The 24,675-nt window shown below is 41.8% G+C and overlaps 2 protein-coding genes across 5 annotated transcripts; one reads left to right on the top strand and one right to left on the bottom strand.

The window, feature by feature from the left end:
• Window positions 1-1,116: 1,116 nt before the first annotated feature.
• LOC130524449 (uncharacterized) lies at window positions 1,117-10,458 on the bottom strand. The gene is made up of 6 exons (XM_057030601.1): window positions 9,970-10,458; window positions 8,332-8,540; window positions 8,096-8,195; window positions 7,890-7,994; window positions 6,668-7,176; window positions 1,117-6,401 (listed from the first exon to the last, which is right to left on the bottom strand). Exons 1-6 carry the CDS (start codon window positions 10,006-10,008, stop codon window positions 5,021-5,023), a joined length of 2,343 nt encoding a protein of 780 aa, XP_056886581.1. The 5' UTR covers window positions 10,009-10,458; the 3' UTR covers window positions 1,117-5,020.
• A 3,087-nt stretch (window positions 10,459-13,545) lies between these two features.
• On the top strand, window positions 13,546-23,551 carry atrip (ATR interacting protein). 4 transcript variants are annotated; one of them, XM_057030186.1, is made up of 18 exons: window positions 13,546-13,596; window positions 14,171-14,318; window positions 14,404-14,487; window positions 14,988-15,070; window positions 16,056-16,226; window positions 16,301-16,413; window positions 16,956-17,185; window positions 18,550-18,640; window positions 18,738-18,893; window positions 20,066-20,324; window positions 20,562-20,615; window positions 21,529-21,698; window positions 21,816-21,952; window positions 22,034-22,125; window positions 22,670-22,753; window positions 22,842-22,920; window positions 22,986-23,183; window positions 23,277-23,551. In XM_057030186.1, exons 2-18 carry the CDS (start codon window positions 14,174-14,176, stop codon window positions 23,348-23,350), a joined length of 2,220 nt encoding a protein of 739 aa, XP_056886166.1. In that variant the 5' UTR covers window positions 13,546-13,596; window positions 14,171-14,173; the 3' UTR covers window positions 23,351-23,551. The 4 variants fall into 4 exon arrangements, with proteins under 4 accessions (XP_056886166.1, XP_056886165.1, XP_056886167.1 ...); XM_057030185.1 differs by having other exon boundaries at window positions 13,562-13,763; XM_057030187.1 differs by having other exon boundaries at window positions 13,579-13,596; window positions 14,156-14,318.
• The last annotated feature ends 1,124 nt before the right edge of the window (window positions 23,552-24,675 follow it).

Below are 24,675 nucleotides of genomic sequence, written 5' to 3'. Positions count from 1 at the left end.
GCCTCAATGTTGCCTTAATGTCCACGGTGACGATCCTGACAAGCCCGATATATTTCTGTTAATTGGTACATATTTTAACCGTTAATCTCATGTGTTGTCGAGGCGAGGTGACTATTTTAGGTTATTGTTTTATTTTATTTTAATTCAAACGTTAATTGCTGTATCCCTTTCAGTGGTAGAGCACGTCTTTTAGTTTGCAATATGACCTTACTTCTGTACAGCATTAATTACATGTTGTTTGTATTTGTAAACTACAATGAAACCTAATATCCTGACCTGTTCTATTAATAACACGTGGTTCGTGCAAATCCCTGGACAAAAATTGCTCTCTTTCAGACTGAGGACTCAGGCCAGAATGTGTATATCAGCTTCCAATCATATAATTAACAAAGATTATTGTGAGCCTATGGAGTGACAAGTGTATTTTTCCTGCCATTGGCTCAAATGGACTGTTATAGTGAGCGGGATGCCTCATCTCCACCATGGCAGAGACATCACCAGGCAACCAGAAGCGTAGGTAGACAGATCTCCCCTAAGATCTCCACAGGGCTGGACAGAGCTGCTACCAATCACTGTCTATGAGCCCCAGCAGACTGCTACTCACCAGAGAGCCTTGAGCACCCACAGACCCCTGTGGAGAAGACCAGGAGCTACTTTAGTCTCTCTCGGGTTCACTTTGTGTCATCATCTATCAGAGGGGTGTCTGCTGCACACTTAATCTAGTGCACTTTAAATGTTTCAGCACAGATACTCCGGACTCAGTGACTCTCAAACCGCAAGACTTGTGATCATTCTTTTACATTCATTATTTAGTCCGGTAATCAGTGCCCTCTAGAGGCAATAATAAATGCACACTGGGTCCGGAGGTGTGCTGATTGAGTGCCCAAACTTGAGGTTGTGCACAAGCCAAATGTCTCCATTTTGGATATTGTATCAGAATATTCTTGTATTTTCACATGTACTGTATCTTATCAATGCGATGCTGAAGCTTCAAACTAACATTTAACGGAATTCTGTGGCACCTATTCACGCCAGGACAGATTGACAGTGGAATTAAATGGACATATCCATCATTATAGGCTGATGAAGTAGCTGTCAAAAGGACCCAAGAGTCAGTTTTAGCTAATTATAAGCTCTTTATTAAATCACATATACATTGTCATCATATATGAAACAGCTTGGTGTTGGCTTCGCCCAGTGAGATGACGGTGACATTGCAGGCTAAATGGCGAGATTGTCAGATGTGCCAAATCACGTATGAACTTCCCCAGCAACAAGTGTGTCTGCTCTGGTGTGCTTTCAAGTTTACATCACAATGCTGTTTTCAGCTCTTCACTTCTTGTGTAACTCAAGCAAAGGCAGGAAGGAGTTTTTTTCCTTAAACATCCATAAATCACATGGAAAGTGGGGAAATTAAGGCAAAAGACTGGTTGTTCGATTTGGGGGGTTTGATTTTTTTGGTTTTGGTTTTCAAAATTCTCATCTCTAAATGTTGTCTCTTGCACAATTCCCTGTTTTTTCCTGCCTTTTCTACATACATTTGAATAGATGGATGTCTGATTCAGAGCTCTAGTGTAGATTAGCTTAGCTTGCTGTCAACAGAAGCAACTGCCTAGATCGGAAAACCTCAACAACCTAAGGAGCCACAACATTGCAACAAAACATGTCAAACGCTGCAAACACCAACAGCTCAGATTGTCAATCAGCTTTGCCAATTTTAAATCCACATTTTTAATCAATGGTCTAAAAGTTTCCTGCTCCTAAATATTTGCCCAAGCAATCGACGAAAAAAGAAAAATCCTGTTGTGTCCGAGTCAGCGGCTGATTATAGGCTATCGTAAAGACAACACAAGTGGACAGCCTGTCATCAGTGGCACGAAATCACTGTCACGTTAACAAGTATACAATTATAATAATACAAAAATTAATAATGTTCATCTATTTTCTCTGAAATGGGAAATAAAATATTTTCAATCAATCAATAGTTTATCACTAAAATCTCAGTTCAGTGAATGATTCCATGCTAAGCGCGTTCACCATAAGAGACTGGTGCACTAAAGGATATTGTGGGTGTGCATTACACTCTTCTGTCCAGCTTTGCTAAAAGCCTTTTATAACTAGTCTGGACAGTTCGACCTTTTTTGATGCTGATTGTAATTGTTGTTGCTGATGCAAGCTAACCGTGCAAATGAAACTGTCTCGTCTGATATCCATCTGAATCAGAGCTTTAGCCACATCGCTGAGATCCCCTTCCTTATTTAGACATTGCACATCTCATTGTGCGTTACTGATATTGAAACTCTTCATTTCTGTGCTGTATTTACTGTCTGTGTGACATTGATGTTAACCCAATATATCAGCATTAGCCTGTTAGACTAATAAAGAAAACATTTTACAGTCTTGTATGATTTGTATGATATCTGCAGGAAGACACGTTGCACTATCTTTATTCTCACCGATCGCTTTCCACAAAATCACTATTTACATGTCAAGAATACAAAAAAACAAGAAAAAATTGGACTTCTTTAAAAGGACAATATTCACATTTTGTGCCTAAATGTCAATCAATATCTTGAAAAGGACAATGGGATGATTGAAAGTATTTTAAAGATCATTAAAACATTTTACGTGGGATATGTAACATCACAATAATCTTGACATACAGTATCTCCCATATATTGACTATAAAGTGTTATTTTTTCCTTCCATAAATCACTATGACAGTTTCAAAATAAAATATCAACAGAACTCTTGATCTATCTATAGTCTTCTCAGGTCCCAACGACATAAATGTGAGATTTTCTTAATAGAAATATGTGCAAAAGTTTGAGTTTTACAACAACTGAAGGTTTTTTGTGCACTTGTGGTCCTTACGTATGTGTTTAATTGAAAATGAGTGCGCTCACTGGAAAATTGACAGTGAACACAACAATACTAATACATCAAAAGCAGCTTGAGGAATTATTGCATATTATTAGCAAACTGCAACCCTGAAACTGGAAGTTTTCAGATGTACTCAGCCTATTTGTCATGGCTGAAAAGTTGCCTGCTTACAAAAGATGCCTCACCCTTCTGGAGTGACCGCAGCTTCTATAAAACGGTCAAGATGCCACTTCAGATTCCAATAAACATGCAAGGGAAGCTGTGCAGGTAGATTCGTAAACAGCCGGCCAAGGACTACGGGTTATTTTATAAACAGCCAACCATTTTTAGTGTGTTCAAGGAAAGAGACGTTCATGAAAACAAGACAGGGCAGGTTTTTAAATGGCTCCTGACACCTGGCAGGGATGGATCCTCCTGGCACCTCTGTGAAGCTTAAAGGTCTGAAGTTTCTGGGTCATCACAAAAGATCCAGAACGCATCACGTTTGGTTTGTGTAATCATCCAAAGACTGGAGGTGCTCACAGGATCGTTGTAAACTCGGTGGCTTTGCTTGTTTTCAAGAAATTTCATTTTCATTTTCATGTGAAAGGCATTCTAAAATATTTATTTTAGCTTAGTTATTGTGCACTGGGGGTTGGGGGTACAATCATCTTCATCTCTATAACTGGATCAGAAAATATAAAGTTTCATAAGAATAATATTTTATACTCTCAACTAAGTTTGGCTGATGTATATTTCTAACAAGTGTAGCAGAGTTCTTTGTTCATTTTACTGCCTGTTAGAAACACCAGTTTTAACCCTCTAAAGTGACACTTTGTTCTAACTCAGCTGCAATCACATTAGGTTTGGTGGATGTGGCGGAAATATGGCATATAAAGTGTTTTACATAGGTTGAACTCCCAGTTCTCATTCGTTGTTCCTGAGCAGGGTGGCTCGTCTCATGCTGAGTGAGCACGTAAATCAGGACACAATTGTAAACAGAGTTTCTCTATAAAGTGGTTAAAAGACTTGATCTCTAATTTCCAGTCATCAACGTATGCATGACATCAGCTTATCTGTTGCCTGGCACCGATAACGTAAAGTCATTTTATGATCTCACACAAGCAGCTGTAGCATTCACAAGGGTTCTGCTCCCAGAAACAACACAGTTGGTTTAAGCATCTGGAATGCAAAGGAAATAAAGAATGGTTTTTGTAATTTTATCAAATATTCTGTGAGAAATAAGGGCCATTTTTCTGAAGACACATATCCATGTGCTGACATGTGCACATTTGCTGCACTCGTGACACGTCCACAACTAAAGCTTTTAGTTGAGATGGTGTACAGCAGTGCTATTCTCTCTTTGACACACAAACACTGATATTTTCATAAATGATGAGATGGCACAATGTCTATTTCAACCTTGCTGTGAGAAAAATGACTCAGCTTCACATGTGCAAATGCAAATGTGTAAATCAATTATATCTACGCTCTAAAAACACAAGGAAAGCACGACCTGTGACAAACATGTTAGAAGAACACCAGAGGGAAATGGCGTCAGTAGACTTAGACAATACTGAAAATGAAAGACTCACAATCACGAGTGAATGAGGAGCAGTTTGACTCGTGAAGAGCTTAGCGTCCAGCTCCAAGACCTGGCTCCACAGCCACAGAACGATGCCTCATTTATTGAATACCATTCAAATTGAAAAATTAGCCGCCGTGACAAATGACACTGGTGAGATCAATAAAGTGGAAGAAAATCAGTAATAAATGAAAGAAAAATCAGTGTCAATTCTATTCCAAAGCATAATGGGAGAACTGTGTGAACACTACATTTTCAGACTTCCATATTTTATACATACCTACACCTAATCGTTAGCCAACAGCCATATTTTGGACTAACCCCACGATGGAACACACTGCAGTTGCGTTAAATTAAGAATGGTGATGTGATGTACACTAGTTGGCACTGTGTGAGATTATAAATGGACTCCAATCTGACAGCAAAAAGCACATCTAGTGCATCACTGCACACCCTAAAACATAGAGATTACACTCAGAACCTGGAACAAAAAGAAGAGAAAAACTTAGTGTGAATAATGTCACACACATTCCATCACTCACACGATAGCAGGTGAATGTGGTGTCAACACAATTAGACAGTAGTGACTGTCAAAAGGGAACTTGGGCACAGCGTGTCCTCCTGGTTGTCCAGTCTGGTCCCATGAGTTAGCAACTCCTCAACTGTTATCCAGTCATCCAGCAGCTTTCTGTTCCTCAGACGACTGAGCTTCCTCCGGCTCAGCTTCAAAGCCATGTTGCATCTTCCCCCTATAAGTGGTCCATGTGCTCGATTGTCCACCAAACCCATGTTTTCAGTAAAGCTTGCTTCCCCATCAGCAGGGGAGGGGCCCCTGCTGACGGCATCTCGTGCAGGTGCAAGTTTGGCCTGCAGCTGCTGCTGTTGCTGCTTTTGCTCACGGGCCAATAAGAATTGTTCCTTCCTCTCAGTTCGAGTCCAGTATCGACCCATCAGCATGTCACTATTGGTTTCCTCATCTGTGCTCATCCCGCTACGTTCATTTGCAAGTTGAGAAGCTCTGTCCCTTAAAAGCTGGCTTCTGGAGAACCTTGAGGTTGAGATGGGCTTGGTGTCTGGATCAAACAGATCAGAACGTGGATGAGACCCAACAGCAGTGCAAGCCCCTGTGTGCCCCTCCAAGGTGCTGTAGGGACCTCTACCTGTAACCCCAGCCTGGGACTGACGGCTGGCTGGTTTTGGCCAGGTGTCATTGATGTCACCCATTTGAAAAGATTGGGCCAAATTTTGAAATTGCTGCTGTTCTCTTGCTCCGTTCCTAAGTTGCTCATTCTGCTCCTCCCTGTTGATCTCCTCCTGAATCGCTGCCTCTCTCTCCAGCTCTTCCTTCTTTAGTATATTCCTTTGTTCCAGGTTCCTTTCAATTTCTCTGTCCCTTTCTGCCGCCATAGGTTCAGGCATCAAACATCTTTCTTGTAAGTGCCACCAGTCGTGGTGAGCTTCCTGGTTGCAAGGGTTGTCCTCATGGCATCTCTCACAGGGGATGTGTCCTGTGAAAGGAGTGACAGGATGCTGATGGACTGATTGTGCCAGACCAGCTGCATTTGAAGGCATCGCTCCAAGCATTAACTCCCCCTCCTCTGGCAGACCTCTGGCAAATTGATGGACCCTACACGGTGAGACAGCTCCACAATGGTGCAGAGTTGCTGCACAGTAGGACGGCGATGCTGGATGGCTGGCTCGGCGACGGTACTCTTGTGGAGGAGGGCGATGGTGCAGTGTACGGCTTCTTCTCAGCATACTCACTGAATTGTATCCTTGCGCTTGCATGGGTATGAAAGGTTTCCGGTGACTTGAGGGAGTGCTGCAGGTTGAGAGGACTGGAGCAGTCATCCGTGAGACCGCCGCATGGCAGGGGTTGAACAGAGCTCCACTGCTGGAACTGTGACGATTCAGACAAGGTCGCTCAACTTTATGGAACTGAACTGATGAAACCCTGTGAGATTCGAGAAATAAAAATATATGTATGAGGCATAGATGTTTAACAGGAGTAAATTAATCAGTAATTTTACATGAAATGAAAACATTCTAAAAGAGAAACCAAATTGAACTCAATTGCTTGAAATCCATTTGAAACTATTACAGCATGAATTGCTCTCAGCGTTTCTAGACTAAGTCTTACTTCTTGCTCAGATTGTCCCTATGGTGTCACTGATGTGACTGGGCTGTCAGACAGAATCTTTTTTTCTATTTTTCAAGTACCTGAAAAGTCCACGGGTTGGCGGTTCTAGGACACCTTCCTCCATCGCGACCTGCCGGCTCTGGTAGGGAGGTTGGGTTGTCAGTGCCTCAGGAATGGACTCCAACAGCTCCCGGTGACTTTTGGGACAGCTGTCACGCCGCTCCCTTCTCTCACAAGGTTCCCCTTGATGCTGTATCCTGGCATTGTATAGACGCATTCGTTTCTCTAACAGTCTCTGAAAGTGCCTGAACTCCCCAGTGCTCACACTGTAAAAGCCTGAATCGCTGAGCTCTGAAGAGATATAGGATTCAGAGGAAGGTGAGCCACCACCACCAAAGCCCCTACAAGATCCAGGTAATAGGGTCCCGTGCGACTTATAGTCCTCAATGCCACCTTCTTCTGTCTCCATGCCTGAGAGGTCTCCCTGGTGAAGGGAACCATCAGTCCAACCCAGGCCACTGTCCAACTCATGGTGCAATGAAAGGAAGCCCGATGGCTTCTCCAGCATAAAGTCATCATCGTCCATCTCCTACACACACCCCAAAAACATTTACTTTGCATAAATATCAGTGCATTTTGGTAAATATTGTTTTTCTTGTGCAGGTCTTCAGTATAACTGAGAAATGACTAGATATCTCTAAAATGGTATAAAATATATAGGTAAAAAATGGTGGTTTATTAATAATACTCTTAATTCATTTCTAACTGTTGCAGCAATCTGTCCAAGCAGTGATGCCCAAACCTTGCGTTTATTCGCTCTTAATTAGAACGACAAATAATGTTTTATCCGAATGTGGTCGATATCATATATTTTGCTGTTCTTTCAATCCAGGTAGGAAAATAATAGAATCGTCTGATACTGGGGGCAAATGAAAGAAGAACAAATTTCTATATTTTATATTTCTAGAGTTATATTGCACTGTATGTATTTGATTCTAACACGACATGCAACCATTTCAGAAATGCATACCTTTGTAATTGCCCAAGTCAAAATGAAATCATAGGCAAATACACTGCCAGTATTTTAGCTCCGCTAATTAGCTGTGGGGGATCCTTGCTTACTTTACTCCTTATTGTTGCTAAATATACAGCTTAATAGATAAATGTATATATTTTGTTGCTCTAGAAAAATAATTCCCCTGTTGCTTTAAATATCTTGGTTGCCGTTATGTGTATTTATGGATTATCCAACATTCTAAGCCATATTAAATCATTGTTAAATAGTTACATTTTTTTTCTTACCTTGCTATGACAGTCATTGGGTTCCTCCAACGTTGGGTTGCAACATCCTACCAAGCAACTTTGTTCCTTTGGTCTTTGGCGGGCTATCACTATCAATTCAGGATCCTGATTGATAGTGTTTTTGTTGTATTTTAAAAGAAAGAAAAAATACATTTGGATATTCTTCTATTTAATCAAGATTAATGTAATTCTATCACTGTTGTCACCTGGGATCCAATGTCCATAGTGTCCCTCGGGGAGCTCGGCAGGTAGCCGTAGCGCCCATCACAGTGATTATGTGGTAGGGGCAGGTGGTTGTAGTAATGCCTATGGAGGAGGGGGGTTCAGAAACAGACTTTTAAAGCAACATGAGTTTAATATATACTGGAAACGATGAAATATCCCACATAATACTGTAATACAAGGTACAGAAGTTTGACTATGATGAGAATAAACTCTTTACCTCTCTTGGTAGGTTGGCGTGTTGGGCCCCACACCCATCATTGGAAGGGGCAAGCTGAGACGCTGCAGATGAAGTGGGAGCGGCTCCCAGGTGGCCTCATCAGCATGACTCCTCTGACTTTTGATTTGCATTGTGATCGGATACTGAGTGGCAGCAAGGATTTGCATAGCATCCCGTTGGCTCAAGTTTGGAAAATTCCTCCCGTTCCTCTGAGATGAGCAGACAGACGAGAGTGATGATGTTAGCAAGCAACCGGTAATGTGCAACCTAACCCTGGTGTTGGGTGGCACTGTACCTAAACACCATCTGATTTTGCATTTCTTACATCTTAAAACTGTTTATTAATATGCACAGCTTGTTTTCCAATATGGACATGATGATATAATAAGTGCTGGAGGTAATCCACAAGATTCACAAGCGTGTTTGTTGCTTTCTGCTCCACATGTATGTAGTAATAGGTACATTTTTTAAAAGCCTTTTGTTCATTCTTGACCATTTGATACTAACAAGTTAAGTTTGTTGAGTGCTTTTCACTCCATCCAAAGCTTCAATTCCTGAGAACATCTCATACATGTCAGCATGTATTCACAGAAAACAGTGTGGTAAAAGAAAAAGGTTTATTTTGTAAAAAAGTGGTGTGTCAGTCCAATTGATAGACAGCTAATTAATGACGTGACACATGGTCCTTTGTTACAATTTGTTTTACTTTAAGTGATAAATTGTATCACTGAAGGAATCCTATAACTGAGCCATGCCAGCCAATGGCACACTGCCATTTTGACATTTGTTTTACCATTTTGACTAGTTTATATAATCTAATCTACAGAAATATACAGTATAACTAGCTGCAAGACACAACTCTGCCCAAAGAGATGCTGAACTAGTTCCAGAACAGCAACAACACAGTTTCAATTTGGCGAGTGCCACAAACGTGAGCAGTTTGGACATTGTGTCCATGTTGACACTAAAGGGTTAAATGCCTGGAAGCCAGTTTGAAGCTCATCCTGCTGTCAGACACACATGCAGCCATTGAATCAGAGGCATGAACATTATTGTTAACTCCAGCACATCACAACCATGACTCACCCACTGCTACATTTAACTGCAACAGACACATGCATGCATAGACACACACACGCGCACGTGCACACACACGCACGCAAACACATCACACGCACACACACACACACACACCATTAGCTAAGAATCACAAAATGGCACCCGTGTGTGGAGACACAGGATAACTGTGGGAAGAAAACCCTAAAGATAACGCTAAACAACAATTTTTCTTCATGCACACCACATTCCTGAGAACTCTGTCTACATAAACCCAGAAACAGAAATTTGAGGAAGGACCAGCATCTATTTGTTAAAGCTTTATATTGAAGGAATGCCGAGCACTGCAAAAATGGTCACATTATGCCGTCTCGTGTCCGCATATGTGAGCAGGTCTGTGGGCAACCCCCCCCCCCCCCCCCCACACACACAACACACACCACACACCCACCACCTCCACCACTCCCACCCCCTGTTAAGCACACACATAAAATGATTCTACTATGCAGATCAAGCGTGATAAAATACGCATCATATGACTTCCTTATGGATGAAGAAGACTCAAATCTTTTTGATATCTACCATTTCAGCCATCCATGGTCCCGACAGCCAACAACCCATCGTCACGGCAACAGAGAAGAGAAAATCCTCGATGCTGATGCTTTCTTCAAGAGACTGCCTCCTTCTCCTTACTGTTGCTGTCACTACAATATGTTCAAAATGCTCAGAGTGTCTTTTTACTATCACCCCCTCCTCAGTTCTTTCCTTGGTCTTCTCTTTTGTGTCCTGGTCTTCTTTTTGTCTATTTTAGCAATAGCTCTACCTTTGCCCCCCCCCCTTCCTTCACATCATCCAAGTGCAGCCTCCTGCGCGCATGCATACACATACTGATGCAGGAATGCAGTGCTGCAACACAAAATATGCACAGACTGATACAAAATGTAGAGAGAAACATATTCAGTCACAGGGAGAGGATGGCATCTGATTGGTGGGCTTTTTAGAGACACCAGCCAATCAGACACAGTGGTCTCCCTCTGGACATCCTCCAATCTGACTCCTCATGAAGCTTAAATATTTACAGCAGGGCGCTTGCAGTAAACAAAGTTCCAGCTCTCTGTTTTCGATCTATTGGCTGAGCACAGGCATTTTGGGAGATGTAGTCCAGCATACAAATGACTGATCTTTAAAAAATCTACCTAGCTACTTTAATGTGCCCAGCCTGATTGAAGAACTGTTGGTTAGTTAGACCTTTAAATTTAGCACCCATGAAAGCATCTTACATCAGAGTCTGATACTAATATGTTATAACCACTCAGTAAGGATTTCTTTGATGCTGTGGTCTTGTGACAAATGAATATGTGCAATTAATAGAAATTAATTTTATTCAGAGCTGTTCATAAATGCAAACACATGTGGCAGCAGAAAGATAAGTCTTTATTTGTACCACAATAGGGAAATTTGCAATATAGCAGCAGCAAAAGGATCCAGTTTAAAGGTAAACAGAATGCAAAGGCAAAGGCACACAAAGAAGAGCAAGCAATAGATGTGTATTTGGAAATACACACTTAGAATACGTACACACAGCTGTACCTATTACACAGGACTATACATATATAAGGGTGCCTTATGCATGAGTAATTGCACTCATTTGAAAAAGCATATGCGAAGTGAATGGACTGAGCTCTTGCACATGAGTCCAGTTCACAACTTCCCAGTACTCCCAGAGTGTCCAGGAAGAGTGGGACCAGGGAGCGGGGGACATGCTGCCTGTCTGGGAGACCACATCATGGACGATGGCTATATATGAGCATCCAAATTACACATTCACATGCAGTCATTGAGATGTCAAAGTGAAGCTTCTCAGGTGCTCAGCATTCGGAGTGCAGGACCTTGTTCCTGTATCTCGCCAGCGCTCTGTAAATGTCCAGAAATGTTACTAGCCCTGCTCCAAATGTGGCTAATATGAAGCAGTGGATAGTATCTTTCAAGAACATTTTACAGTACCTTTCAAATCGAGCTACTGTCACTCCCCCTTCTCAAGTCAAAAATTAAGTCAGAAGGTGGAAACAAATTTCTGTTTTTGCAGGAATAGCCTGCCCGATATGAAGTTGAGCGGTGTTCAGTTATTAGACATCTGTACTCACCGCAGTTTGTCAATAACACCGTGTTTCAACATGGGGATGCACACAAGTGCACTTGACAGCAGGATGTTCATGGCCGCAGATCAATGCTCGTATTTGTAGCTCCATCATCTCAACTGAGATCATATGTTCTGGACGCTTGGGTAAAGAGAGGAGCAAAACTGTTGAATGATCGTCGCCTGGTGGCGGGTTGGAGTAGATGGCAGCGAAGAAATCTTGGTCCAATATGGGTCTGCTGGCTGAATAACTTGTCAGGATGGTCCTCAACTCCCAACTCTGGCAGAGCTTTGAATGAATGCAGGCCACAATGAGGCCAGTAAGTGGGTCGCCCTCCCATTCAACTGTCGTGAGGAACAGCACTTCAGTGAAACATTTTCGATTCTTTGAGATTCTTTACTTTACATTTATAGTATTTAGCTTTTAAAAAGGAGAGGTTTGGGGTCTCCAGGAATTTAGCTGGTTTAGAGCGGCAAGATGTGGGATGTTGGTGTCCAAATTAAAGAACACGAATACAGATGTCCAGGTTATGGGTTATGATTTATTCTGCTGTGGTCTGCAACAACAACACAACGAATATCCATCAGCACAGCAAGCACACATCAAATACACAAACACAGTCAAATGAGCAACACCGCAAATGAAGCAGTACAGTTCAATTCTCATTTATCCCACAACAAATCACCTAACACGAGACATTTAGATATTATTATTAGCTTGAACACACATTAACGTAACATAAAGTTAGCTTATACACAACTAAATAAGTACAACTATGCACTGCCAACTCCTTACCTTATGGCATTCACACACAGCAATAAACCACAGGAGCACAGGCAAATGAAGAAAAATAGGCAAAAAGGTGAAATTATCTCAGCGTAGCTGCATCTGAATGGACACGCACTCTCTACAGTTGCATCGGGTGTGAACAATTAACTAATTAAAGTACCGCATGCACAGACGGCAGTGGTGCGTTCAAGAGCGTCGGACATCAGTGTTGCATTCGAGAGCATCGGATAAACTCTAACAGTATACAATAATATAAACAGTGTGGGCTTTCGAACAGCTTTAATAAGACAAGAGACCCAGCTGGTTTTCTGTTTCACTTCCAATGATAATAAAATTTGACATAGGTAACTTGAATTAAGTCATAGTTAATTCCCTACTGGAGGAGTTGCTTAACTTCTCTGTACATACGCCAGGAATTAACAATGCACATCTATGTATGCTTCCATATTAGCCACTCAAAGACTCTTCATTGACTGTGTGTTGTCATGACAACGTCAATAACATGTGTTTCTCTTTTATGATCTCACTTCCAAGTAACAGAAAAATTACATTTGTTACTTGTTTCTTAAAGTGACCTTAAAATGATGGTAAAATCGTTCATTCGTTCGATTTTATTTGTAGTAATGGGAACCTATTATTATTATTATTATTATTATTATTATATTATTATTATTATTATTATTATTATTATTATTATTATTATTGTTGTTGTTGTTGTTGTTGTTATTGTAATTTTTAAGTAGTATTCTTCCTATTCTTAATATTTGCAGATTTCTGTGTATTTTTGCAAACTAAGGTAAGCAGACTGCAGAAACATATCAGGTTTGTCCAGAACTTACGTGTCTGAGACAAAAGAATTAAAATGTAAATTGATCTTAAAACCGGTTCTGGATTGTTTAGGCTTAACCTGTACGGGTACTAGCTCTTTGATTTGTCTTGTACGTGTAAAGCTTTTTTGATTGGGTAAATTAGAAGACTATAAAAGATGAAGGTAAAATACAATGTATGCATTTTTGAAAATGTGAGAGCAATTGGGATTAGATAAAAGTATTTAAAATGCGTGTATAGCGTTTTTTTGTTTGTTTTTTATTTCTTTTTTATTATTATTTTAACTATAATAGTTAAAACTATTAGCTATTGCAATTATCACTACAACCACAAGATGGCGGTTATGCACTCTCATAGTTTGCTAATGCCGTATAAAATCAAAGAAGAAGAAACTAAAAAAAAAAAAAAAAAAAAAAGAAAAAAAAAAAGAAGAAGAAATTCTAAAACACCGCGGGTGAGATTGACGTGTTTACACTTAACTTTAACTTCGCCTGAATCAGATTCTGCATTTATGTTTGAATTATGTGGCGCCTTAAGTAAGTCTGAAGTACCGGCAAAGGAAAGCATTCCTACGCAGGCGAGAACGTTGTTATCAAGAAGAGGGAACTCGATTCAAACGATGTATGCTGGCTAAGACACTTAATTTACGCAGCTAGTTCTTTAATTGCCACTAACCTTAACGGGAGTAACAACAATAGTCTGAAAGAAACCATTAAAGACGTTAATTAAATACCTAGCTAATGTCACTAATATGTAAGGTGCACACGTGAGCAGGAAATACTTCCATTTATTGTGGTATTTTTATCGAATGCCTTCGGAAACAAGACCAACTGTACAAGTAAAATAGCTGTCCATTAAACGTTATTTCCTATAAATTGTATTTTTGGTTGCCACTAAACGAGTGTTCTCTTTTTGTAACTGGTAGATCCTACATTTCCAGAAACGTGCGATTTAATGTTGCTACTTGGCATCTGACAGTATTGTTGGAATGAGTGTCCTAAAGTGAGATTTAGTTTGTCCCCTACTAGAGAATGAACTGCCCCCCCTCCAAACGCCCGAGACGGCTGAATGACGACCTAGCTCAACGTAGTGATGATCCCTTTGGAGATGAAGAGGACTTCACTCAAGATGACCTAGATGAAATTGATGTCATAGCTTCGCAGGCCTTCCCCCAAGGTGCACCATCTGGGCTTCATTCTAAAGTGGGCTTCCTGTAGAGCAGAACACCGTTCACTCACAGCGTTGTGGTTGTGGTCTTCAGGGGAGCACAGAGCTCAGAGCAGACCCACGGTCAGTTGCACATTTGGTTGCAGCAGCAGAGGGATGCCCAGCAGAGATTCCCTGGGTAGGTCCAACACAGCACAGCCATCCCAGAGGTTCCCACAGAAGTTTGGTCTGTATCATAGAAGACATTGTTGAGGCACAGTCAATATGTCACCCTATGATTTAAATAGTTGGGAAAATTGCTGATTGTGTTTATCATTGTACATCTACATACAGTTAACAGTTATTAATACATGAAGATGAACATTGTTTAAATCATTGACTATAGAAATTGCACAGCTGACTGATTTCACCAATGGTTCAGGTGATGTTTTCCCTGTTGACTTTACTGGCTTCATTTTTGTCATGGTTTTCTTTTTTGTCAGTTACTGAAATGCTCAGGTGAATTAAAAAGTAGTTTTCAAAAGAGAAATATTCAGCATTATCTGACTTGAACCTGACGACTGTTCTAAAATGTGCATCCTTATTCACACAAGCACAATAGCAGGATAAAAGGGAAGTATTTATAGGCAATGTTTTATTGAACATGCCTCTTAATCTTGTGGATTTTCCTCTTTTCAGTCAACAGGCCCCAGGAGTTCGTTTCAGAGCACAAAGATGCCTACAGAACTCTAGAGTTTCAACATGCTGAGCTCAAAAGAAAGGCAAGATTTCCCGTTATTTCATTCTGTAATACTGTACTTCCAAACTCGTGCTGTCGATGATTAACATTTTTAATTACGATGAATCGAAGATTTTCTTTCCTGAGTTATTGGTATTTCTCACCTTTGGCTCCAACTGTCAGAAACCTGGTGCACCCTATTGTAGCAATATGAGAGGAAAATATAAGCAACCTCCAGATTTTTCTCTTCTTATATTGCAAAATGCAAAGATGGGCAGACACATTTCCGGGTATTACCAGGTATTTCAAAAGATTTTGTTCTTCTGATATGAATTAGGCATTGCTGAATCAATTGCCTCTGCCTCAGAACGTTTAAAAAGGTTTTGTGAGTATAAGCCTCTTCTACACCATCATCATTTAAGATGACAGCTCGGTGCCACTCGTTACACTGTGTCTGGGTGCATGTTAAACATGTTCCACACTGACATACACTCATGAAAATTCACTGATCAGTAAATAGCACAGAATCCACCTCTATTCACACGCTTATGTTGACCACTTGTGCCTGACCAAGATTGGGCCTGGGCTTGGTAGACCTTAAAATATGTGGGATTATGCAAAGAGGTGTTGAAGAAGTTAAAAAGAAGCTTTTTTTCCAATTCAAAATATTTTCCATGCTGAAACGTGGCAGATAATGGGAGCGAACGGCTGACTTGTCGACGTGGAAGCTTCTTTTAAGGAGCGTTGATTTTTTTTATTTTTTTTTATTTTTTTATTGTTTCAAAACATTTGAGAGGTAGGAGAGGCTTAACATAAGATTACGTTTTCATTATTTGGTGTAAGAGACTGTTTCAATATTTAAGGACCTTTTAAGTGATAGAATATGTATTTACCAAAAAACAAAGTATAAGAGGGCAAATATGATTGTGGCTGTAATATGTTTGGTGAAAATTGTAACATGGGGACAATCATTGACGTGGTTGAAAATAGTTACAGTGGCGTCTTGGCCCTGGGCAATGTCTTTTTAGTTGAAAGAAGTGGAAGAGGAGATTATGTCAAAGAACGGGGAGATCCATGTACTTAGAGACTCCCTGAAAGGGGCACAACAGGAGAAAGAGGCTCAAAGGCAGACCCAACTGCTGCTGGAGATTCAGAGACAGAAAGAGCAGAGTGACAAGGAGAAGGAGCTCAACAAAAAGGTGAGGAGCCTAAAATACGCAAACACAAAACATCTGTGGTCAATGGAGCACAACGGTAACCCATTTTTGTTCAGGTTCAGTCTTTACAAACAGAGCTGCAGTTCAAAGAGGCAGAGATCAATGAGATAAAATCCAAACTGCACAGCTCAGAAAAAAAGAAGTCTGCATGTCTGCTGTCCCGGCACAGGTCAGTCAAGAACACGCTCATGTCAGCTCTGAGAAACGCCTGTTGATGCTCCACTATGACCTGTGCTGCTGACCTCTGGGCCAGGTCACCCTTGTGAAAGACATCCATGGGTTTATCTGGCCAAATAAAGGTTAATAATAACAAATAAAAACAGATCAACCAGAAACTGTTATCCTCAATGCTGCTGTCAATTTAAAAACTGAAATGAGACAAATTTTATATGAAGACTTTGAGAGTGAGACTGAGACCACTGAAGTTCCAAGACTTTATCATGTTCTGCATCGTAGCTTCCGTCAAAGACCGGGTCTATAGTTCTTTGTAGACCAGCGCTCAGTGCCTCTTCATGGATGGGGGAGATTCTGCGGTTGGAAACGCAGACCTTTTGTAGAATGGCACTGAAGCACATGCTACACTGTAGGCAGTGGCCATTTAGGCTAATCTTAACATCAACAGTGGGTAATTGAAAAACCCTGATTTTGGATTGTGACTGCATTCATTTGCTTCTGTCTAATCTGAAGTTCACTCTAAATATCACTTGCCAGTCCCAAAATGCAGAGCGTTCTCACCCAGCTGAATGATGGGAGTGGTAGTAGCACCTCTCCAGTGGCAGGTGGTTTTATCACCAAAGAGATATTTGACACTCGCGTGCCATCCAAGGAAGCACCAGGGAAAACGGGAGAGTGGGAGGACAGAGGGTCACCGAGCAGCAAACAGGAAACATCTCCTCCAGATCCCTTCATGTCCAAAAGACCTGCACCCCCGCAGTTCCAAGGTAAAATCATTCAGTTCATCGTTTATTGTTTTGGTCCTAGTGAAAATTTGACTGGCAAAAAATATGCAGTTAATAATACTGAGCAGATACGCTCTGTAGCAGTGTTGAGCAAAGAAGAAATAATTGTATTAGAGAAATAGTGTCCCACCAGAGAACAGGTGAGCTCATTACTCTAAATCAGTGATGAAGGTCTGTAAGGCAGAATTTCACTACCTCTGTCACAGTCGGTGGTAACATGGCAGCAACGTAGGCACATGAGTGGGGAAAATAGAAAAGAAAGGTGATTTAAGTGACATTGGTGAGGCAGCAATCTCAAAGGTTTACACAAAATGGTCCCAAACCAGAGGAAATGGCTGATGGCGCGTAGTGGCTAAAATGCTTTATTGGGGAGGTGAGAGTAGTTTGGTCAGACTGGTCGTAGCTTATACAGTAGGAAGGCTCATGACAAGCAAGGGAGGTAGAAGAGCATCTCTTAACACAAAACATCAAACTTTGAAGCAGATGGGCTGCAGGGGTAGTACGTAGTTCACACTTGGTGCCGCTCCTGTCGGCCTGGGCTGCAATTCTTACACTCCTGCTGGCACTGGACAAAAGTTTAGACAAAAACTATCAATCTTCTATCTATCAAACTAACTATCAATTCCTGCTGGGACATTCAGATGGTATGGTCAAACCTTGCTGGAAATGGCAAAACGAGCCCATCCTGTCTTCTTTGAATGCTTCAGGTGATGTACTGTATAGTATTTGAGAGTATTTTGGCCCCTTAAGCATTGTTTAAACCCCATAGACTGCGTCTCTCAGCTTATGATACACATAACGTGCCCTGTCAGGACATTACAATGAGTTGACTACATCACAAAGGTCAGCTGACCTCCAAGAGAGCATCTTTGGGATGTGGTGGGATTGGAGATGTATGTCATGAATGTGTGGTGGACATAGCTGCAGCAAATGCACCATGCTATCACGTCAGTATGGATCAAAATCTGAGACGTTCTATTGAGCCCTGTGGTTTGCATAAAATATGAAAATGAAGAAATAAACCCTAAAAATGGGTGCATAGAAATGGCCAAGACACATTATAGAAATAACATTATAAAGATGGACGCTGCCCATTCAGCCCTAGATTCATTCACTCCTCCAACATGCTCACAAGATAAAAGAGAAATTATCCTGACTTCTACCTGTAAATGAGTGGAATTCAAGTGCGTCTATTAAATGTTGTGTTCTGAGCACTATGGACTCAGGTTTATGAATCGATGCTTTTTTAAGCATTCCAAAAACATGTCTTGTAGTTTCCAACACAGTACAGAGACAGGATTAATGCGAGTTTTGAAGAAGTTACTGAATTTTCTGTGCCGTTTCAGGCAGTATCCTGCTGGGATTGTTGCTACAGCAGCCTTTGTCTCCCAGCAGCCTTGGCCTCTGTCACCTGCTGTCCATGAGGTGGACCTCCAAGTAAATACAGGGAGTGGGTCATGGCAGCATGCACATCCAGATGTACACATCCCATAGCAAAGACTAATGCTCGTGCTGTTCTATCTTGTGTTTTCAGTGGACTTTCAACAGGCTGTCGACAACGTTCTAATGTTGCAGTCAGTGGCAACGCAACTCAAGCTTCTTTGAATCAAGTCCAGACTCTTGCTTTAAATGGACTGAACATGTTAAGTCAGAGCCAGACACAAGCTTCATCTAGCACCAAAGACAAAAGGTAAGAAGACCGAGATGCTGGTGACGGAGAGGAGGTCAGGTCAGGTCATAGCAGCATAACTAAGATATTAACCTAATAATTAGACGACCTTCTAAATATGATAATTATGTCTAGGATAGTAACTGGAACCACAGAATTAGTGACGATAAGTTTTTTCAAAGAGGAAGGTTTTTAGTCGAATCTTAAAAGTGGAGATGGAGTCAGCCTCCCGTACCTGGACAGGGAGCTGGTTCCATAGCAGGGGGGCCTGGTAGCTAAATGCTCGGCCCCCCATTCTACTCCTAGAGACTCTGGGGACCACAAGTAGACCAGCATTCTGAGAGCGGAGCGGTCTATTGGGCTGGTAAGGTGTCACTAGCTCCTCCAGGTAGGATGGAGCTAGGCCTCTGAGGACCTTGTAGGTCAAAAGAAGGGTTTTAAAAATTATTCTAAATTTAACGGGCAGCCAATGAAGCAACGCCATTACAGGAGTTATGTGATCTCTTTTGTCAAGACCTGTCAGAACTCTGGCTGCAGCATTTTGGATCAGCTGGAGGCTTCTTAGAGAGTTGTTTGGACACCCTGATAATAAAGAATTACAATAGTCCAGCCTGGAAGTAACAAATGCTGGACAAACTTTTCAGCACCACGTCAGTAGTTTCCTGATCTTGATGTTTCTCAGGTGAAAAAAGGCACTTCTCGAGACTGTTTTATTGTGGGAGTTCATTTCACATTCATTTTTACTGCTACTTTTATGTAGCTAAACACCATTTATTTGCTGAATTATAGACATTTCTGTCACCGTCTTAGCCCATGGATCAAAATCTTTTGAGGCCCAAAGGAAGCAAGTGCTCGACACCATTTTTGCAGTACCAGTCTGGTCTGCATGTTGATTAACTTCAAAATGGGGGCGCTTCCTTTATCCACTTCTCCTAACAGATCCACGATAACGGTGCTCAGATTGTTATCGCCCTTCAACAAAATGTGGATTGACCAACAGACGCATTGTTGTAGTCACCAAGTCAGTGGTTCACACTCCATCGAAGATCGGCTGCTCTTGTCAGTCAGGGTCATGGATCTGTGTAAACATGAACGTGCACTGTTTTCACAGTGTCTCTGATAGCACTTTTGAAAATGCAAAAGCTGACTTTTTTTAAAATTATATCTGTATTTGTCTCTGTTTCACACTGTAGTTCAGGTCTTGGTGCCGTCCTCCTCCTTCCACTCTTGGACTATCACCTGTGTCGACTGTCTGAGCGTCTGGAGTCTCACTGCTCCGCTACTGCTGGTGGGTCAGACTCAGCTGCTATGAGCTCAATCAGTCTAACAAGTATTGCTTCCACTGATGAACCAGGGAGAGTGGAGGGAACTGGTTTAACTGGGTTCAGTGTGGAGGAAATTGGTTTGGCTGCGCTGAGGCTCCTCTACCTGCTGGTTTCCCACAGTGACGAGGTGATGTCATAGCAGAAATGGTTCACAATTAAACACACGTGATTCAAAAAAGTCTACATTTACTTGATACTACATAAATGGTTTTCTAAGAATAGTACAATTGTATATTTAAGCTTAAACAGCCTTTAAAAAAATGGTAGATAACCCATTTGTTGACAAGGTGAAATCAATGCTCTGCCATATGATTTAGTTTTGACCTTCTGTGTGTGAACATTCATTTCTGTGTGGTGCTTTCAGGTTGTGGAGGCGGTGTTGTCAAAAGAGAGCCTGAGCACAGATGCAGAGAAGAAGGTATCGATAGAAATCTAACTATACTTTTAGTTTATTCACGGAGCATGAACATGAAAATTGCCGAAGGGGATGGTGATGTTATTGTGATCAGAATTATTAGGATTCTCCAGGTCGGTATTAACATGTTGCCTGTACGACATTGTGGCACAGGGACATACAGCAGCTTGGGGCTTCTGGCTTTTTATCGTTTCATCTATCTATCAGCTTGTTCTATTTGGATTTGTCACTGATAGCAGCAACATTGTACAGTAGTGCTAAACTACGGTACCTGCGTTTTGGGGAAAATTTACACTATCGAGCATTTCCAAGTTGGATTTCATTCCAGCAGACCGCGGAGACAAAGAAGGCATCCTCAACAAAAGCGTGCCTAGAGGGGCAGCCTGCATGCTACACGACAAGCTAACACATGCAACCATGTACATTAGCAATGTCTGCTATGCAGCCGCGAGCATCGTCAGTACATAGTCCTCTCCTGATCTGGAATATCTGGCAGTAATGTGCAGATCAGTTAAAATGGTTCGAGTGTTCTCTCCTGATTGTAGACCTCTCCACGCCAGCCTGAGCTGAGTTCTTTGAGTGCTAATTTAGAACTGGATCAGCCCGCAGATGTACAGCGATCCAAAACAATAACGTACTGGATCGGGTTTATTATCACACCCCTGGAGAATGCAAGACCATTTCAGCTCCACATCAGGGCAGGACTCTGATCCCAGCCTATAAACCTCCACAGCTGTGTACAGGTTTAGACCAAGGAGGTGTGCTCAGCATCCTGCACTGCTTGTGTGGGTTCTCACTGCATCTGTGGCTAGCCCAATTGGTGATTGGAGAAAAGCCAGTGATTGTGGCCAAATTGAAGGAATTAGACTGAAACTATCCATTTCTTTAAGAAATAATAACTCTCCTGTTTCCATAGGACTCTGTTAAAGCTCTGTGCTCCCAGAATGCTTTGCTGCAGTCGGTGTTGCAGCTGTGTGAAGGTGGGATTGGCAACAGCATTGGCTCACACATGGAGAAGCTTGTTCTCAGTGCTTTGGAGACATTGTGTGTTCTGATTCAGAGGGCACGCCACAGTCACGTTAACTGGTACACACCCGCACCAATGCCATGAAAATCTTTCTGTCCTTGTTGCCTGCAAAGTAAACCTTGCTGCAAGTAAACTATATAACGTACCTGATGTCTGTCTCTGTGTCTGTGTGGTAGCTTGAAACGTGCGCTGCAGAGGATAGGCACGCGATTTTCAACAGACTGCGGACTGAGGATGGCGTCGGACTATGTGCGTGTCCTGATGTCTGTCTGCGAACACCCAGATCTTGCCCAACATCTTTGCTTTCAGCACGGTGAGGCTTTTGTAAAATTTCAGATGCATCCACGATTTAAATGGTGCTGACATTTAACCACTTTTATTTGGTTTTCTTCAGATCATTGTGTTTTCTTGAAGTTGTTCCAGTTCATCAGAACCAGAAGAGACAACCAGGCCAAACAGGAAGACTGGGTACAACTGGATCTGCTGGTAGATATTGATTTCATTCTCTGTCTCTCTCTCTCACTCACTCACTCACACACACACACACACACACACACACACACACAGAGCAGTTAGATTGGTGAATTTGGTGAAGGTTTCTCATTTAAACCTTTCCAGAAAGGAAAAGTGCATCACTCAGTATTTCTCCAGACGCACAGCTTCATTTTGTCCACACAAGAAAAATCAAAAGGGAGCTGGCAGCTCAGTCTGTTGGGAGCTGGGCTGAGGAGAGGAGGGTTCCTGGTTCGAGTCCCAGGGCAGACAACACCTGGTAGGTGTTCTGGTTGTAGGGGGGAGGTGCCAGAACACCTTCAGAGCACTGCCCAGGTACACTGGAGCATGGTACCAAACCCACACATGCTAATATAGGGCCCTGCCATGAACTGGGGACCCATCCGTAGGGGGGGACCTGCCTTCACCTGTTGTGGGCCCTCCCAGTGACCCTGGAAGGGATAAAGTGGAAGAAGAATAAAATTCAGATTTAAATATAGATTTAATGTGGAAGTTTACCAGCTCTCGTTTATTTCAGGTGGTGCGTTTGCTGAGCAGAATGATGATGCAGTTGGAGAGCTGGCTCACCAGGCACCACAGCTCCTGTCACTGCCACACTGAGGTAAAACGGTCTTCCTCAGTCACATGAAGGTTCTCGTGCACTTTTCCACACCCACGTTGTTCCCTCGCTCTGGCTCCTTCTCACTCAGATGGTCCAAACGATGGTAATAGTCTTCCATCGACAGTGGCTTGATCTTTGCGGGTCGCAACAGCCGACAAACTCAACAGGTATGTTTTCAATTTAAATAACGATTGTAAAATGGCGTTTTTACGGAGGATGTGTTTTTGTACAGGTCCCGAGCTTTCAGCGCCATGGTGGCACAGCACAAATGTCTCTTTGCTCAGAGAGTGTCTGTTGCTGCTGCATTGGCTGCTGCTGCATCACAGCAGCTTCTCACAGAGCTGCAGGCCACTGTTGCACCTGTATGACCAGGTAATTCCCGCTGTGCAAGACATACTGAGGAGAATTCCTGAGCGAAGCGAGAGTGAGGGTAAGCACATGCAAATTTACAACAAAAGCTTTTTAATCCTGCTGGGAAAGTGACTGTTATTGCCTTATTGTCTTCCTATGTCCTCTCTGCCAGAGGTGGCTTTGGAGGAGATCTGCCGCTCAGATGGTGATGAGGCTGATGATCTAGACATTGATACTGTCTCCTGATTGGCTCCTGCCAGTGATGGCACCTGAATTGTTTAACAGGTCACCTTTTAGTGTCTAAATCCTCTGTGATGAGGTGAGAAATCAAGCTGTGGGCTGCTCCGATAGGCATGAGAATAAAGAATAGTGCCATGTTTCATGTTGTCTGTTTTGCTTTTGCTTGTGCCTGAAATTAAATGAATAAATGAAACGCACTTTTCAAAATGAGCTTTAATGACAAGATAAACGCGGAACTTTGATTTTGTGTGTCCTGCACCGGTACTTTCCTTTGTACGGTTCCATGTGCACGAAAATAGAAACAATGTAAATAACAGTTCTGCATCAATTTAGATCTTTACTTGAAACAAAATTTGATGAGGGATGTTTAATACCGCTTTTTTCCAGTATGACTCTTGATTATTCACTAATACTGTGTTCCAGCACTGCTTGTACTTTTGGTGTCATACATCAATAATAAATACAATATATACAGTATAATTAGCATATCTTGTGTTTCACGCGGAAGTGCTGCTGTTACTACCGTTAAATGAACTCGACTTTACATATCGGATTGTTTTCTGGCTGATCACCAGTTCGTGAGTTCATTTGTGACTGTATTTCCTGGTTTTCCCGCATAAAACACAAGCAGGAAATCCGACGGGAGCGCGTGCCGCAGTTTCAGAGCGGAAGTGACGTCACTGGTTGAGCCATTCTGCCCAAACATGCGTTGTTTAAACAGTCGAATCTCGGCTTGTCTGATACATGTTGCTACCTTTTCAAATGTTGCTTATAGTTTTTTCTGTTTGTGCTGCTTATTCACTTTTGCTCCTCCTGTTTGTGTCTAGTTGCGTCTACATCTGTTTTGCACTAATCTTGTATGTATGTTTTAATCATTATTATAGAAGAAAGATAGTGTAACAGCGTCCCGTTAACTAGTGCTCCCAGTATTCAATGTTTCCCACACATCCCCGTGTGATTAATGGCACGTTTTGATGCGTTTTAATCAATATTTTAGGGGGAGCATACAGTAATTTGATAATCCAATCTAGCGACATTGTGTACGCAATTATTTATTTATCCGCACTTAATATTTTAGGGCAAAGCCAATGTGCAACAAGGCATATGTATTTAATCTAATCTAATGGATTTTATAACTATTTGAGATACATTGAACAAATATTTGGTCATTTGCTTCCGCTGATGTGCTGCGCATGCGCAAAGTAGCACTTCTCGATAGGCAGCAGAATGACAGAATAGTTCAGTAGTTTGAAATAATGCTGATGTCGGTACTCGCCTACCCCTTAGTTTAGCCTTGTCTGACTTGATAACCATGCAGACTTCATTTGTTA

Source organism: Takifugu flavidus, chromosome 4, assembly GCF_003711565.1.
Source record: "Takifugu flavidus isolate HTHZ2018 chromosome 4, ASM371156v2, whole genome shotgun sequence".
Lineage (NCBI taxonomy): Eukaryota > Metazoa > Chordata > Actinopteri > Tetraodontiformes > Tetraodontidae > Takifugu > Takifugu flavidus.
Note: the sequence above shows the minus strand (reverse complement) of the source record. Positions and strands in the feature narration are given on the sequence as shown.

Bases quoted from the DNA above. Each gene is read 5' to 3' on its own strand.
- LOC130524449 (XM_057030601.1), bottom strand. From the start codon at position 10,008: ATGGGTTGTTGGCTGTCGGGACCATGGATGGCTGAAATG. The intron at 8,196-8,331 runs GTAAAGAGTTTA...CCTCCTCCATAG, and splicing joins ACGCCAACCTACCAAGAGAG to GCATTACTACAACCACCTGC. The intron at 6,402-6,667 runs GTACTTGAAAAA...CGAATCTCACAG, and splicing joins CCAACCCGTGGACTTTTCAG to GGTTTCATCAGTTCAGTTCC.
- atrip (XM_057030186.1), top strand. From the start codon at position 14,174: ATGAACTGCCCCCCCTCCAAACGCCCGAGACGGCTGAATGACGACCTA. The intron at 16,414-16,955 runs GTCAGTCAAGAA...ATCACTTGCCAG, and splicing joins TGTCTGCTGTCCCGGCACAG to TCCCAAAATGCAGAGCGTTC. The intron at 22,754-22,841 runs GTAAAACGGTCT...CTTCTCACTCAG, and splicing joins CCTGTCACTGCCACACTGAG to ATGGTCCAAACGATGGTAAT.